Below are 13,920 nucleotides of genomic sequence, written 5' to 3'. Positions count from 1 at the left end.
TCGGCCTACGCACAGGGTAGATTTAAGAAAGCTGTCTAATTGTAAAATTGCTGTGTTGCCCATAGCAACCAATCAGAGCCCAGCTTTCATTTTTCATGAGCGCTAAAAGAAATGAAAGATGGGCTATGATCAGGGGCGTAGCTATAGTAGGAGCAAGGGAAACATATGCTAAGAGGCCTAAGCCCAGAAGGGGCCTGCCCAGGAGGAAGACAAAGCTTCTATTGTCAGGACTCTCTTAATAGTATAATACAATGACATATACAGTGACCTAACAGTATGTACGTGCATAGTTGCCAACTGATTTTCAGAGACAGTCCCAAGCTAAAAATGGCCAGGGTTAACTTAAACCCCACCTACACATGGGTGTTCCCGGTTTGGTTCGGGGTGTTCCTGAAACAGGGCTTACATGCCCCAGTTTTACCAACTCAAATTGTCAAACTGGTAAATATGTATGTGTAGGAAATGGAAGGGGCAGCTGCCTGGCCTGGTCTGAGAGCGATCTTAACTAGTCGTAGGGTACATGATAGGACGGGGTTGCAAAGAAGTTGCTGGCCGGGGGACCCATTCAAAAATATGCTTTGGGCCCAGTGATTTCTCATTTTGGTACTGGCTGTGATAGATTTCTATAAACATCAATCACAGGTTTCCTTGAGACACTTTAATAAATTTGTCCCAATGGCTTTTATCACACCACAGCTTCACTAGATACGTCTGTATTTAAAGGCACAACTTGTTTTTTTTCACACTTAAATTTTTTACATAATTATTGTTGCATGAAAGTATCACAGGGTTTGACTATTGCAATGTATACACTCGGCTAAAAGAGAATTCAGGATCAAAATTTATTAGAATTCATAATCTGAATCAAGTTGGAGATTAGATTTTGGCGATTTTAGAGAAATATTAATCAAATCCTTTCTCTCATTGTATTTCAGGGTAATAAACTGATGAACCATTTGGCAAACTGGTAAAACACAAATTGAGTGAAATAGTTTAATAGTGACCTTTGATCTCACACAGTTGTGGTTGAGCCAGAGGATGGATGTTGGCTAATGTACAGTATGTAATGAAGATGGCTATCTGGGGCGTGTAAGCCCCATCCTGTTAAGGTTCAAACTTACCCCCAGAATATTACTTTGGAATGCGGCTTACATTATCCACACCCATTTTGGGCCCGGGACAGCCTGAATTTGCTGCAAATTCAGGACAGTTGGCAACTATGGTATAGCCAGTTTAGCAATCAGAATGGTTGACAGGGGTGCACCACCAATGAGGCAAGATGAGGTGATTGCTTCCAGTGGCATCATCTAGAGACGAGTGGCAGGGCCATGGGCAATGAGCTCTTCCATTGTGGAAGCCATCATATCTCCATATTCAACTGTATCGCCATCCTCAGGACACGATACTGTTGAATGCTGTGACAGGGCACAGGAGCAATGTCTGCTGGTGCCTGTAGCCTATCAGAGGCTGTCATCATCATCGTGCCACCTGAGCTGGGCAGCATACAGCTCAGGACATAGCCCAGAAGAGGGCTGTGCCCTGTACCGCATCACGACAGCCACATGCAGGTAAGTATTTGAGTTTCTTATTTCAATTTGTAGAATGCTGTTGGGCCACTATGGGGCATTTTTTGTACTGGCATTATAAGGGAGTATTTTTTTGTACTGGCATGCATAATGAGGGGTAATTTTTCTACTGGCACACATTATGAGGGAGAAACTTTATCTGGTTTTCAGAGTGCTGCAAACTGTTTCTAGCCATGGCAGCTGTGCACCTGTGAGATGTGCTGACTGACCCCCTTTTCTTTACACATTATAAGGGGGCATTTTTCTGCTGTCACATTATAAGGTTAATTTTTACTACTGAGTGGCATTATGGTGGGCTTTATTACTTCTGGGGGACTATGGAAAACATGATTACTAGTATGAGCACTATGGGGGCATTATTACTTCTGGGGCACATTGGGAGACATTATTAGTATTGGGAGCACTGTAGGGGTACTGTTAACACCAAGTGCACTCTGGCAGAGAAACATAACTATTGGTGAGACTTTGGGGAGCACTATTACTGTGGAGGGCACCCTGGCATAGTATCCACTTAGCAAAATTATTTTTGGGGGACATTATGTTTATGACACTAGTAGTGTCGGGGACACTATTTGCTGGGTGCATTTATTTTTTTGAGCACTGCATGCCAATAAATATTGAATCTGTGTGTTACTAGTATTTTGGGAGGATTATCTGTTACTGCAGGATAGTATTGAGGAGCACAGCGGGTACAGTATTGGGGATGGTAGGATGACTCTGCAGAGACAAAAGATGGCTGAAAGAAATAATCATGGTGGTCAGCCTGGGGGGGGGGGGGGCTCAATTTTTACCTCAGACAACAGAAAGGCTAGGTGTACCCATGGTGGTTGGTTATGAGACCTGGTAATGCATATAAATTAGCCATATATAAAACCCCTGATAGTAAAGATGAAGGTTTGATCTTTAAGAACTGACTTGCCCTTGGCATTGTACTGCTAGCACTGTCTGAACAATCACCCTTGTTCTATAGGCAGATGTGGCGTGTTCATATTTCATAAACGGCACAATTTCCCACCTGTCACTTGGCATGACTGTCACTGCACGTTTTTCTTTCTATAGTCTCCTGCGGACTATGCTCTAGCTTGTAAATTAATTTCAGCACTATGTAAAGTTACAGGCAAGTACATGAAAGATTTAGATTCAAACTGATCTTTGATTCTCATCAGATGATACTTTGGCTGGGACTAAAACTAAGGTCATTTTAGATTGTGTCTAGCCAACAGCTATCTCCCCTGACCTCCCATTACACAGTCACGCTCAGTATGGCCAAGCTTGCATGTGCTTTCAATAAGGAGAAGATGAAAGCTGCTGCTCGACTGCTTTGGCAGCAGCTTGTCTCCATTAATGGGATATTCCAGGATTTTTATATTAGAGGTCTATCCTCAGGATAGACCATCAATATCTGATCGGCGGGGGTCTGACACCCCACACCCCGGCAGATCAGCTGTTTCGGAGGAGCTCAAGCACTAGAACTGGTAAAAGCAGAGCTGTCCCCATTCACTTCACTAGCAGTAGCGCTACAGGTACCAGCTCTGTCTACTATACAGTGTACGATGGTGGTGCAGTGTCAGACCCCCGCCGATCAGATAATGATGGCCGTAAGGATAGGCCATCAATATTACATTTCTGTACAGTCCCTTTAAGAACAAAAAGATGAGGTATAGTGAAATCCAACAGCTGTTTCCTTCTCTGCCCTGACATCTGCGATCAGAGGAAAGTCAGCACACCCTCATACATATTAGATGGCATACTTTCCAACAGTCCTGTTCTTGCTGGTACACTCTCTCAAATATGCCTTTGAAAGGATGTTACATAGTTGCCAACACCCCTGTTTTTGCCAAGACACTCCCTCGGATAGGCCCTTGAAGGGCCATTGCATAAGCACCTCCAAAGGGGGCCTTTTGTGGGTGTTCCCAGGTTTTGGTGGTGTTCATGGGTGGTCCAATGTTCCGATTTGTATTTTTTAAATGTTGGTAAGTGTTAGCCATATTATGGAACCATAAAACCTCAAGTTGAATGGAGAGATATAATACTGCACCCATAGTCCATGGGGCCCCATTGTACTGTTTGGCAAAATTATGGCAAGAACATGATAGAACTGCCGTGGACTCGTCCTTAGGCTTTAATTATATAAAAAGTGATCAATTTGAACTGCTATAAATTTCCCTATTAGAGATGAGTGAATTCATTCTAAAAAAAATTAAATTTGTCCTTAATTTCTCAAATATTTAAATTCCAGGGAATCCAAAAATTGGTGATTCAATTCAGATGAGTCACTCAAAAGACTGTCTGCCATTTTACATATGAGAAGACAGCACAGGAAAGCAAGGAACATGAATAAGGAGGATCATATGACCACTGCCCTGGCTGGTGGGCTTACACATAATGCCTTGCAGTCATCTTCCGTCAATCAGGAGGGATGATATTGAAATGTGTCATAGGCACTATAAGATCCCAAGCAGAGAAGCCATGGGCTTGTACATTGTTGTGACAGGACATCTAAGAGAGAGAGAGCAAAGAAAGCTTATCTTTAGACACAATACAGCTAGTTTAAAGGGAACCTGTCACCAGGATTTTGGCCATAGAGCTGGGGACATGGGTTGCTAGATGGCCGGTAGAACATCCGCAATACCCAGTCCCCATAGCTCTCTGTGCTTTTATTTTGTTAAAAAAAACAGTTTTGATCGATATGCAAATGAACCTCATATGTGTTCCTGTATCCGGAGATGAGTCCAGCGGAAAGGAGCCAAGCACCGCCCCGCGTCCCCCGAATCTCCTCCTTGCTGGCTGACGTCACAGAGCTGGAGCGACGAAATCTTGCGATGCGCGAGCTAGCACATGCGCAGTGTCGGCATCATGTTCATTCCCTGTGCTGGCATCAGCACAGGGAACGAACTACGCATGCGCTAGCTTGAGCATCGCGAGATTTCGTCGCTCCAGCTCTGTGACGTCAGCCAGCAAGGAGGAGATTCAGAGGACGAAGGGCGGTGCTGGGCTCCTTTCCGCTGGACTCATCTCCGGATACAGGACACATATCAGGTTCATTTGCATATCGATCAAAACTGTTTTTTAACACAATAAAAGCGCAGCGAGCTATGGGGACTGGGTATTGCAGATGTGCTAGCGGCCATCTAGCAGCCCATGTCCCCAGCTCTATGGCCAAAATCCCGGTGACAGGTTCCCTTTAAGGTCAGACAGGGACAGCTTTAGTGAATATAATGGCTAGCTAGTTAGCCTGAATTAACTGATAGAGTAATAGGTTTTATTTAGGGACAGGACAGGGTCCATGTAGTGTTTGTCACTGGATGGCAGCCAGTTCCGTCCATTGAGGCTCTGCTTGCTCTGCACATCAAGATTTAGAGCTATAGTGCTCAATTTTTATTAATGTGTATAGGTCAGTTATCAGCAGTTATCAGCCCAGTTTACATTAAAAAAGAAAATTCACAATCACAGACAGAAATGTTCTACAATATTTATCCTTGTGCTGATAATGTACTGGCTCTGGGTCATAGCTGCCCTGGACTCTGCCCAATTGACATTTTTTAAACTAATTGCAAAGATTCTTAAAAAAAAAACAGGCCGCTGCTTTTTCCGTGTGTGTATATTTTAGGAGCAAAACAGTAACAATGCAGTTACATGGCAAGAATCTGCATAACTAATCATATCCTAAATAGTTGCAAGTGCAAATTGTGTATGTGATAGCCAAGATGATTGTCTATAAAATGCTGGTTGTCTCACGTTTGACGTTGTAGTGGATGGTGAGATATGGAGCCTGAATGTCAAAAGTTCAAATCATTGTTACCCTTTTGCTTGTCAGTGTATGTCGCTGTCACTTTAACATGACTAAGGCCAGTTTCACACTAGCGTTTTGAGATTTGAAAGACTATTCTGGCAGGGAACAGCCCGCCGGATCTCTCTGCGTTGAATCCCAAACAAGGACATATACAACACAAAAGTGATATAATGACTGTAATAAAGTGCAGCACTTCTCACATTGCTATTTTATTATAGTCATTAGATCACTTATGTGTTGTATATGTCCTTGTTTTGGATTCAATAATAAAGATTTATATTATATCTTGATATGTGTGGTATTTTTGATTTGGAGTTGTCTATCAGGCTTCCACACATATGTTAGGCCTAGTTCACACAAACGTTTTTATTTTTTGCGAGTGTATGGGCCGTTTTTTTATGTCCCGTATACGGTCCGTATATGGAACCATTCATTTCAATGGTTCCGCAAAAAAAACGGAATGTACTCCGTATGCATTCCGTTTCCGTATTTCCGTTTTTCCGTTCCGTTGAAAGATAGAACATGTCCTATTATTGCCCGCAAATCACGTTCCGTGGCTCCATTCAAGTCAATGGGTCCGCAAAAAAAACGGAACACATACGAAAATGCATCCGTATGTCTTCCGTTTCCGTTCCTTTTTTTCTGAACCATCTATTGAAAATTTTATGCCCAGCCCAATTTTTTCTATGTAATTACTGTATACTGTATATGCCATACGGGAAAACAGAACGGAAAAAAGGAAAGGAAACGGAAACACAACGGAACTCATAAACGGAACAACAGATGCGTAAAAAACGGACCGCAAAAAACAATAAAAGCCATACGTTCGTGTGAACTAGGCCTTCTATTCTAGCAATATATCTCTCTGCATTCCGGCATTGCCAGAAGCAACTGCATCGCCGTCTGCCCCCATTCACTATAATGGGGACCGACGGAGATCTGGCCGCAACCCGGCAAATATGCAGAGATTCGGTCGCTTCTTGCCATGTTTTCCAGGTTGCGGCGGGTTCTCCGCCGGTCCCAATTATAGTGAATAGGGCCGCCGGCAGGTGTCAGATAGCGTCAGACGGTGTCGGACCCAGACATATCTGGCAGGCAGCTCTCTATTGGAACAGCCTGCCTGAGATGTCTAACGCTAGTGTGAAACTAGCCTAATTCTGTCTTGACATTAAAAAGCTTGAAAGTGGTTGGATACAGTCTTGGGGAAAACAAAGGGGTCAATGCACAACTTTTCAGGGCAACCTGAGAGCTTTCAATATGGCTCAAATGTATTCGTACCGGAATTGTATCTGACAACTGTTCGATTCAGACTCAAACTGAATTTCAAGAAATTTGCTCATCTCGACTCCCTATTAAATATTTCTGCAATTAAAACTATAGAAAAAAAAATCTTCCTTTCATGGCAAATGATAAAGATTTATTCCTTTGAGAAGTCTTTTTCTCCAGCTGCACTGGAAATTATTTTTAGCAAAATTAATTACAGAGTTGTGTTTTATGATAAGCGTTTGTGCTGACATGAACTTTACAAAGTGAATGTGACAAACACGTCATATGTAGTTTGCAGATCCAAAGTGGGAGGGAATCACTCAACAATTAACAGAAATTTATAGAGGCTAAAAATCCCAGGAACAGAGGATGTCTGAAAGGTACCTCGCAAGAGACTGTCCAAATGATGCCTCACACAACCTGTCAGAGCCCTTATCTATACTGATGAGAAGCAGCAACTTGGGTGTTTCGAGTTTGGTTGGTAATCCGTCATGTTTCAATAGCCGGGATGGACATTGATTTGCAGAGAAGCCATATGTAGGTGGCACTGGTGAGACTTCGTTTGGAGGACAGCTATTTTATTCAATGGCAGATTTTTTTATTTTTTTTTATAGCTGGCAAAGTTCAGGGGCCACACTTGTCTCGTTTTCCTGCCCTTATCTGTGAAATTGAGGTTGATAAAGGAACGGAAAGCCACCAGTGCACAACTAATCATATGAAACTTCTTGTCACCGGTAAAAAGATGTATGTAACAGGCAGGCAGGTGAAGGAATGTGTATGAAGGACCAGTGGTGTACATAGAGAAGTAAGGACCTCATAGCAAGGATCAAGCCAGGCCCCCCACACAGGACAGAAGGGTGTCCACCTAACCCCTTTCAATGACCATTGGGCCATTTTTCCACTGCTTCATTTTCTAAAAGTTGTTTCTTTAGAGGGTAGAGTCCTGACCAAGTTTTCACCCCCAGTAGAAGAGGGGATGATCCCAACTAAGACTGGGCCCCCTCTTGCCCTGGGCCCCAGAGCAGTCGCATGGTCTGCCGCTATGGTAGGACACAGGCTGGCAAAACCGCTGTATACGATATACAAAGCTCACAGAACACATTAGGGAAATAGCCCCATCCGGGGTAAGTAAAGGTAGGATGAGATGGCATATTATCATATTATATATATGTAGCATAAAAGACATTATGGGGGTCATTTATTAAGACCGGCGATTTACAGGCCAGTCTTAACCCCCTGCGGTGGTACCGGCTGTGCCAAAGTTATGTAGCAGTGCAGGCAGCCATACAACATGATTTAGGCTACTTTCACACTCGCGTTTTTTGCGGATCCGTCATGGATGGATCCGTTCAGATAATACAACCGTCTGCATCCATTCAGAACGGATCCGTTTGTATTATCTGTAACATAGCCATGACGGATCCATCCTGAACACCATTGAAAGTAAATGGAGGACCGATCCATTTTCTATTGTGCCAGATTGTCAGTGAAAACATGACTTGACTTACATTGTGTGCCAGGACAGATCCGTTTAGCTCAGTTTCATCAGACGGACTCCAAAACGCTGATCTGAACTGATGCGTTCTGAGCGGATCCTTATCCATTCAGAATGCATTTAGAATGCAAACTGATCCATTTTGGACCGCTGAGAGCCCTGAACGGATCTCACAAACAGAAACCAAAACACGAGTGTAAAAGTAGACTTAAACTAACTTAAGACCATATTCCATGTCATAAACTGGCGTGAAAAATGATGAATGAGATGGACCTGGCTGGCCAGCCTTCTTCCCCGCCCCCTCGGAAAACAGGTGTGATTGGGGAAAAGTCACATATTTGGCCGCAAAACCCATTTGCGACCAAATCTGCGTCAACACTCTGTTGGCTAAGCCCACCAATTTTGGCAAAACTGTCCGACCATCTAATTTGTATAGGGGCCGTCCTGATTCTCCCCTGACTGCAGATGTCAGTGCAAAAAAGGGTGTTGGATTTCAATATTCCCAATACTTTTGTTCTCAGGGGAGATAAGTGGCTGCCAGAAGAGTCTGACAGTTGTGTTCCTCTCGTTCCCCTCTTCATGTCCAGTATGTGTATGGGGGAATTGGGAGGAATAGCCGAAGGCCGAATGAAAGTAAAGCCTGAGAGCACTCTGAACTGCAAAGGCAGCTTAAAGGGAACCTGTCACTATGAAAATACTAATTATGCAAGCACCATGTTATAGGGCAGGAGGAGCTGAACAGATTGATATGTAGTTTTATGGGAAAATATTTAATATAAACTTGTATTTCCTTCATTGAAATTCCTGCACATTCTGGGCTTTGAAGTCCAGGAGACGGTCCTATCAGTGATTGTCATCCTTTCCTCTATGTATACAGAGAGAGCTGTCAATCACTGATAGGACCGCCTCCTGGACTTCCAAGCCCAGAATCAGCATGAGTAAATTACATGTTTTACTGAATCTTTTCCCATAAAACTTATATTAATCTGCTCAGCTCCTCCTGCTCTATAGCATGCTTCCTTCAGCTCAAATACCATTTTCAATGTGACAGGTTCCCTTTAAAACAAATTTATCAGGAGATTTCTGCTGCCTTCTTAGGGCAGGGTATGATAGAGGGAGAGAAGCTGATGATGGGTGTTATACGATTTCTAACAGGATTTATGAGTATAAAGCTGAATACATCCTCACAGGACTCCTAGGAGAGACAATGAGAGTCCTGCTGACCCCACCCACACAGGATGATTGACAGCTCTCCTGTGTGTGTATGCAAAAGGGGGGGGGGGGGGGCAATCAGGACTCTCACTGTCTCTCCTAGGAGTCCTGTCAGGATTGACTCTGCTTTTTACTCAAAATCCTGCTCCAACTCATATAAACCTTTATATTACAGAGCTCAGCTTCTCTCCCTCTATCATATATTTCAGATAGGGCCCAGAAATTCCTTGACAGATTTGCTTTAAAGGAGTTGTCTCATCTCAGACAATGGGGGCATATCGCTAGGATATGCCCCCATTGTCTTATAGTTGTGGGTCCCAGCAGACTGCTGGGACCTGCACCTACATCTAGAATGGATCCTCAAAAGTGGTGGAGGGCGCACTGCACATGCACAACCACCCTACATTCATTTTTATGGGGCCGTTGAAAATAGCCAAACACTGGCTCAGCTATTTCCGTCAGGCCCGTAGAAGTGAATGGGAGCGGTGGCCGGTCATGCACAGTCCACTCCCATTCCCATTTATGGAGAGAGCGCCTGGTGGTGGCCGGACCAGAGTCCTCCAGTCACCACTTTGCGGAGGTCCGTTTTGGAGATAGGTGCGGGTCCCAGCGGTGGGACCCCCACCTATCAGACAATGGGGGCATATCCTAGCGATATGCCCCCAGTGTCTGAGATGAGGATACCCCTTTAAGTCTATTTCGGTACAATCACAGGATGTACAGGTATTGCAGCCATAATGGGAAGCTAAAATGTGGCAGTCTGAACGTGAAATAACTGAAGCAGCATAAATGTCTGTTTCTGAAATAAAGCAGACAACTTTCTGGTCCTTTCAATTTTTCTATTTGGACATCCCATACCAAAAAGGGTATTTTTTAAATTAAGTGCAAAAACTTTCCTAAGGACATCCTACTGCAATTACATCCCAAAGCCAGTTTCTCTATGCTTGCGATGTATGGCTGTGTATGAACTACAGTACTGAGATAAGATGGGAAATTCTTAGGAATTAGCAATGTCTATTCTCCCACAAGCACCAGGGTCCAGGTGTGACTGTACCACCCTGGTGTTATGCCCCTGAGTGTGGCATTCAAGTTGGGGTATATTAGGAGCACGTTTCTAATGTACCTTAAAATGAATGCAACCCGAGCCCTCAGACCCTTTGATTTTTTTAAAAGACACTTTATGACTTAAAAGGGTTGTCTGTACTACAGATATTTATGCTCTTACACCAGGATAGGTCATCAATATCAGATTAGTGGGGGTCCGACACCCAGCACCTCCACCGATGACCTGTTTCGGGCATCGCAACACCAGAAGCTATATACTGTATGGAGCAGAAGCAGAAGGCTGTGTTCACTGTGCAGTTTCTGGAGCCTCCGTACTGCAGCTCAGCTCTTCTACACTTGAATGGTAGCTGAGCTGCAGTACCCAGGCATGACCATTACAATGTGTGTGGAGCTGTGCTCCATACACACTATAGTAAAAGAAGTGAATCAGCACTCACTTTTTTATGCTAATAATCTTCACTTTATTGCCATAAACAAAATACAGGCAGTTATGGCGCGTTTCGGCTTGTTTGAAAATGGCTGTTTAGCCGAAACCCTTCACCTCTGTCTGTATTGTGTATGGCAATAAAGTGAAGATTTATTAGTATAAAAAAGTGAGTGCTAATCCTCATCTTCTACATGGATGTATGATTATTTCTTCATACACAGTATAGTTTTTGGAGCCACTAATGACCCAAACAGCTCATCGATAAAGATGCCAGGTGTCCGACCCCCACCGATCTGATATTAATAACCTATCCTCAGGATAGGCCTTCAATATCTGTAGCCCAGACAACCGCTTATTTGGATCTTACCTTATAGATGTGGTGACTTATAGGAAAATCCAGATAGGAGTGGTGAGTGCAGTGGAAAGATTAATGTTAATGAATGGGAAGTAAAGCAATAGTAAAGGTAATGCTTGATATGTGTGGTCCAAGCTGGCTCCGACAGGCCCACAGGGGTACAGGTGAACCCCCGGTGGGCCCCTGAGCAAGGTGGGCCCCTAGTCTCCCACCGCTTGCACAAGTGGCCCATAACACAGTAGACTTCCTGCACTACAAACATATATTCAATGTACAGCACCTCCACCAGCCTATGTTCATATAAAAAACTTGATAGAAGAAGCTCCCCAGTTTATTATTACAGGCACAATCAGAGCTGAGAAGACTTCCAGGTATAGAGGAAAGCTACCAGTGTTCTCTTCCCCAGGAACTACCCTCACAAAGTCGCTGCAGGGACCCCCATATTAAGTTATATTTTAGCATCTTGCTGCTGTGTGAGCAGGTAATATTTGAATGTATCCGTACGGTGGGCCCCCAAAATAAATTTTACTGATGGGCCCTAGGAATCCCAGTCCGACACTGGGTCCAAGGATTAAGCTTCCACTGTACCTACTGGCAAATGACCCGTATTGTGCTTTGGTAAGCATCTCATTATTCACCACATAGGAAAAATAATTAGGATTGGTTTATGACAACTGAAAGTAAAATAATCTGTGGGAGATTTCATTTTTTAAGCTGTCTATTAAGATGGTAAATGCTAAACCTATATCATTGGTTAGTGCTGGCATCAATACAAGTTGTCACCAGTTGTGGTCTTATTTCCTCCCTTGTACTTTTTCTGCTGCCTACCGACCTAGTGGTCTCTTTAACATATTGTTCCCCAGCTGCTGAAAAACTGCAAATCCCAGCACACCCAGACATCCATAGGTTGGAGATCACTGGCCTACGCCATACTGTGCCAAAAGCGTCTTGTAGCTCAAGTAGCATTAGATGTCTAAGCCACAATATACCCTACAAAACGTCACAAGCTGTAAGTTGGCTTCATTGCATGTATTTATTTTGAAGCTGAGAAAATGTAATAACTTTAAAATATAATACTTTTGTCTAAATTTTCTTCTGATATAAAATGACACAACTCAGTATACTTCAATCACAAGGTTCCCTTTTTAATCTGTGGCTTCAGAGCCGTAACATTCACATTTTGCAGCAAAGCCTCTTCCATTGCACTCCAGCCGTATCCTACGTGTACAGCTGATATGTGGAACCTAGAATGGGACTCGTCTTTCTTAAAGCTATTAGCAATTGTTAAAATAAAAAAGGATAGACATTCAATAGCAAGCGAGCTTGGGATTTTTCACCTTCTCACAGTCAATTTAGCTCAACGACGTAAACATATCAAGTTTTGCCTGAGAGGATAAGAGTGATTGTTTCCTTTTATGCATGAAATGCCAGAAAATGTTGATGAAATGGGAGAAGTAATTTCAGTGCAAATGTAATGGGTGTTTCAATGGTTTAGGGTCCAGGATTTTTTTTTTTTACCACGAGCTTCAGTTTTTTTTTTTTCTTATTACAAAATGTTAATGAAAATATAGAAATTTGAAAAGACTCTACCTAGAATCACTTGTTTCTGCCAACCTATTGTTCATGATGGCTAAAGCTCCGACCCCTCCTGAGAAGCCGTTTTGTCTTGTGTTGATGCACACAGTTCTAGGGTAACCATTGGCTGTTTCAGATAACTGCTTCTGTAGAATGGCAAGAGACACCTTGTTGGATGCTGTGAGGTCCCTCATGGAGATCATCTCACCAGACAACCTCCTTCCTTCTGTGTCACTATCATAGTTTCCATCAGTCTCCATCGACAACTTATTCCTGCGAAAACGAGATCCAGGGGTAATGGCATTTCGGCGTCCAAGACGCGGGTTTGATTTATGGCACTTATTACAGCATCGGCACCTTAATTTTTTTAGAATCCAGTTTAAAACTTGCTTGATTACAATCGATATGACGTTAAAAAGCGAGTAAATGCAACAGACTCCCAAAAGCATGAACATGAAATTTCCAAACCTGTATAATCCCTGATATTTGTACACAGCATTTTGGCTGCTTACTAGATCTCCAAATCCAATGGTGCTAAAAGTGACAAAACAATAATACAAAGAATCAATGTAATTCCACCCTTCCACTGGGGTATACATGGCTGATGCACAGCAAGAGAGGGTAATAGCAAAGATGCCCAATATTAGCATAACATGGTAAACAGATGGCTTCCACCCAACGAGGCTGTCAACTTCTGATACAGATGAACCTCTTCGGACTGTTGGAGGTAGAAGCCCGTTTCTTCGTAACTGTCTCTCGTGACAAGCTTTCATTACAAATGCCAAGAGCGATATTATCCTTTCCAAAAAGAGGTTGAAAAACAGTATTGTACCAGCACATCCAAACAGGCCGTAGAAGATGAGGAACACTTTCCCTGCAACAGTGGCTGGTGTGGTCATTCCAAAACCTTTAAAAGGAATAAGAAATCATTTGTTAGAAAACTGTACAGACTTTATTTTTATGAAAAAAAAATTCTTAACATGATTTGGGTACATTTTCCTCCTACGATTCATGCTTTGAAGTATAAATTTTATTAGATGGAAATGCCCTTTAAATCAAAGGCTTACCTTTCTACATCTTGTGATATATTGTCATTGGTGGGGGGTTTGTCCCCATGACCAAGGTAGGACTGGCCCACTAAAGTAT

General features: G+C 43.0%; 1 protein-coding gene across 1 annotated transcript in view; it reads right to left on the bottom strand.

Annotated features, from left to right (window-relative positions):
- Positions 1 to 12,785: 12,785 nt before the first annotated feature.
- Positions 12,786 to 13,920, bottom strand: part of KCNK12 (potassium two pore domain channel subfamily K member 12) — a 167,340-nt gene continuing 166,205 nt past the window's right edge. Inside the window, exon 2 of the mRNA XM_044292507.1 lies at positions 12,786 to 13,681. Within this exon, the coding sequence (XP_044148442.1) occupies positions 12,786 to 13,681 (896 nt within the window). The remainder of the gene's footprint in view (positions 13,682 to 13,920) is intronic.

Source organism: Bufo gargarizans, chromosome 4, assembly GCF_014858855.1.
Source record: "Bufo gargarizans isolate SCDJY-AF-19 chromosome 4, ASM1485885v1, whole genome shotgun sequence".
NCBI classification, from domain to species: Eukaryota; Metazoa; Chordata; class Amphibia; order Anura; family Bufonidae; genus Bufo; species Bufo gargarizans.
This window is presented reverse-complemented; position numbering and strand designations above follow the sequence as displayed.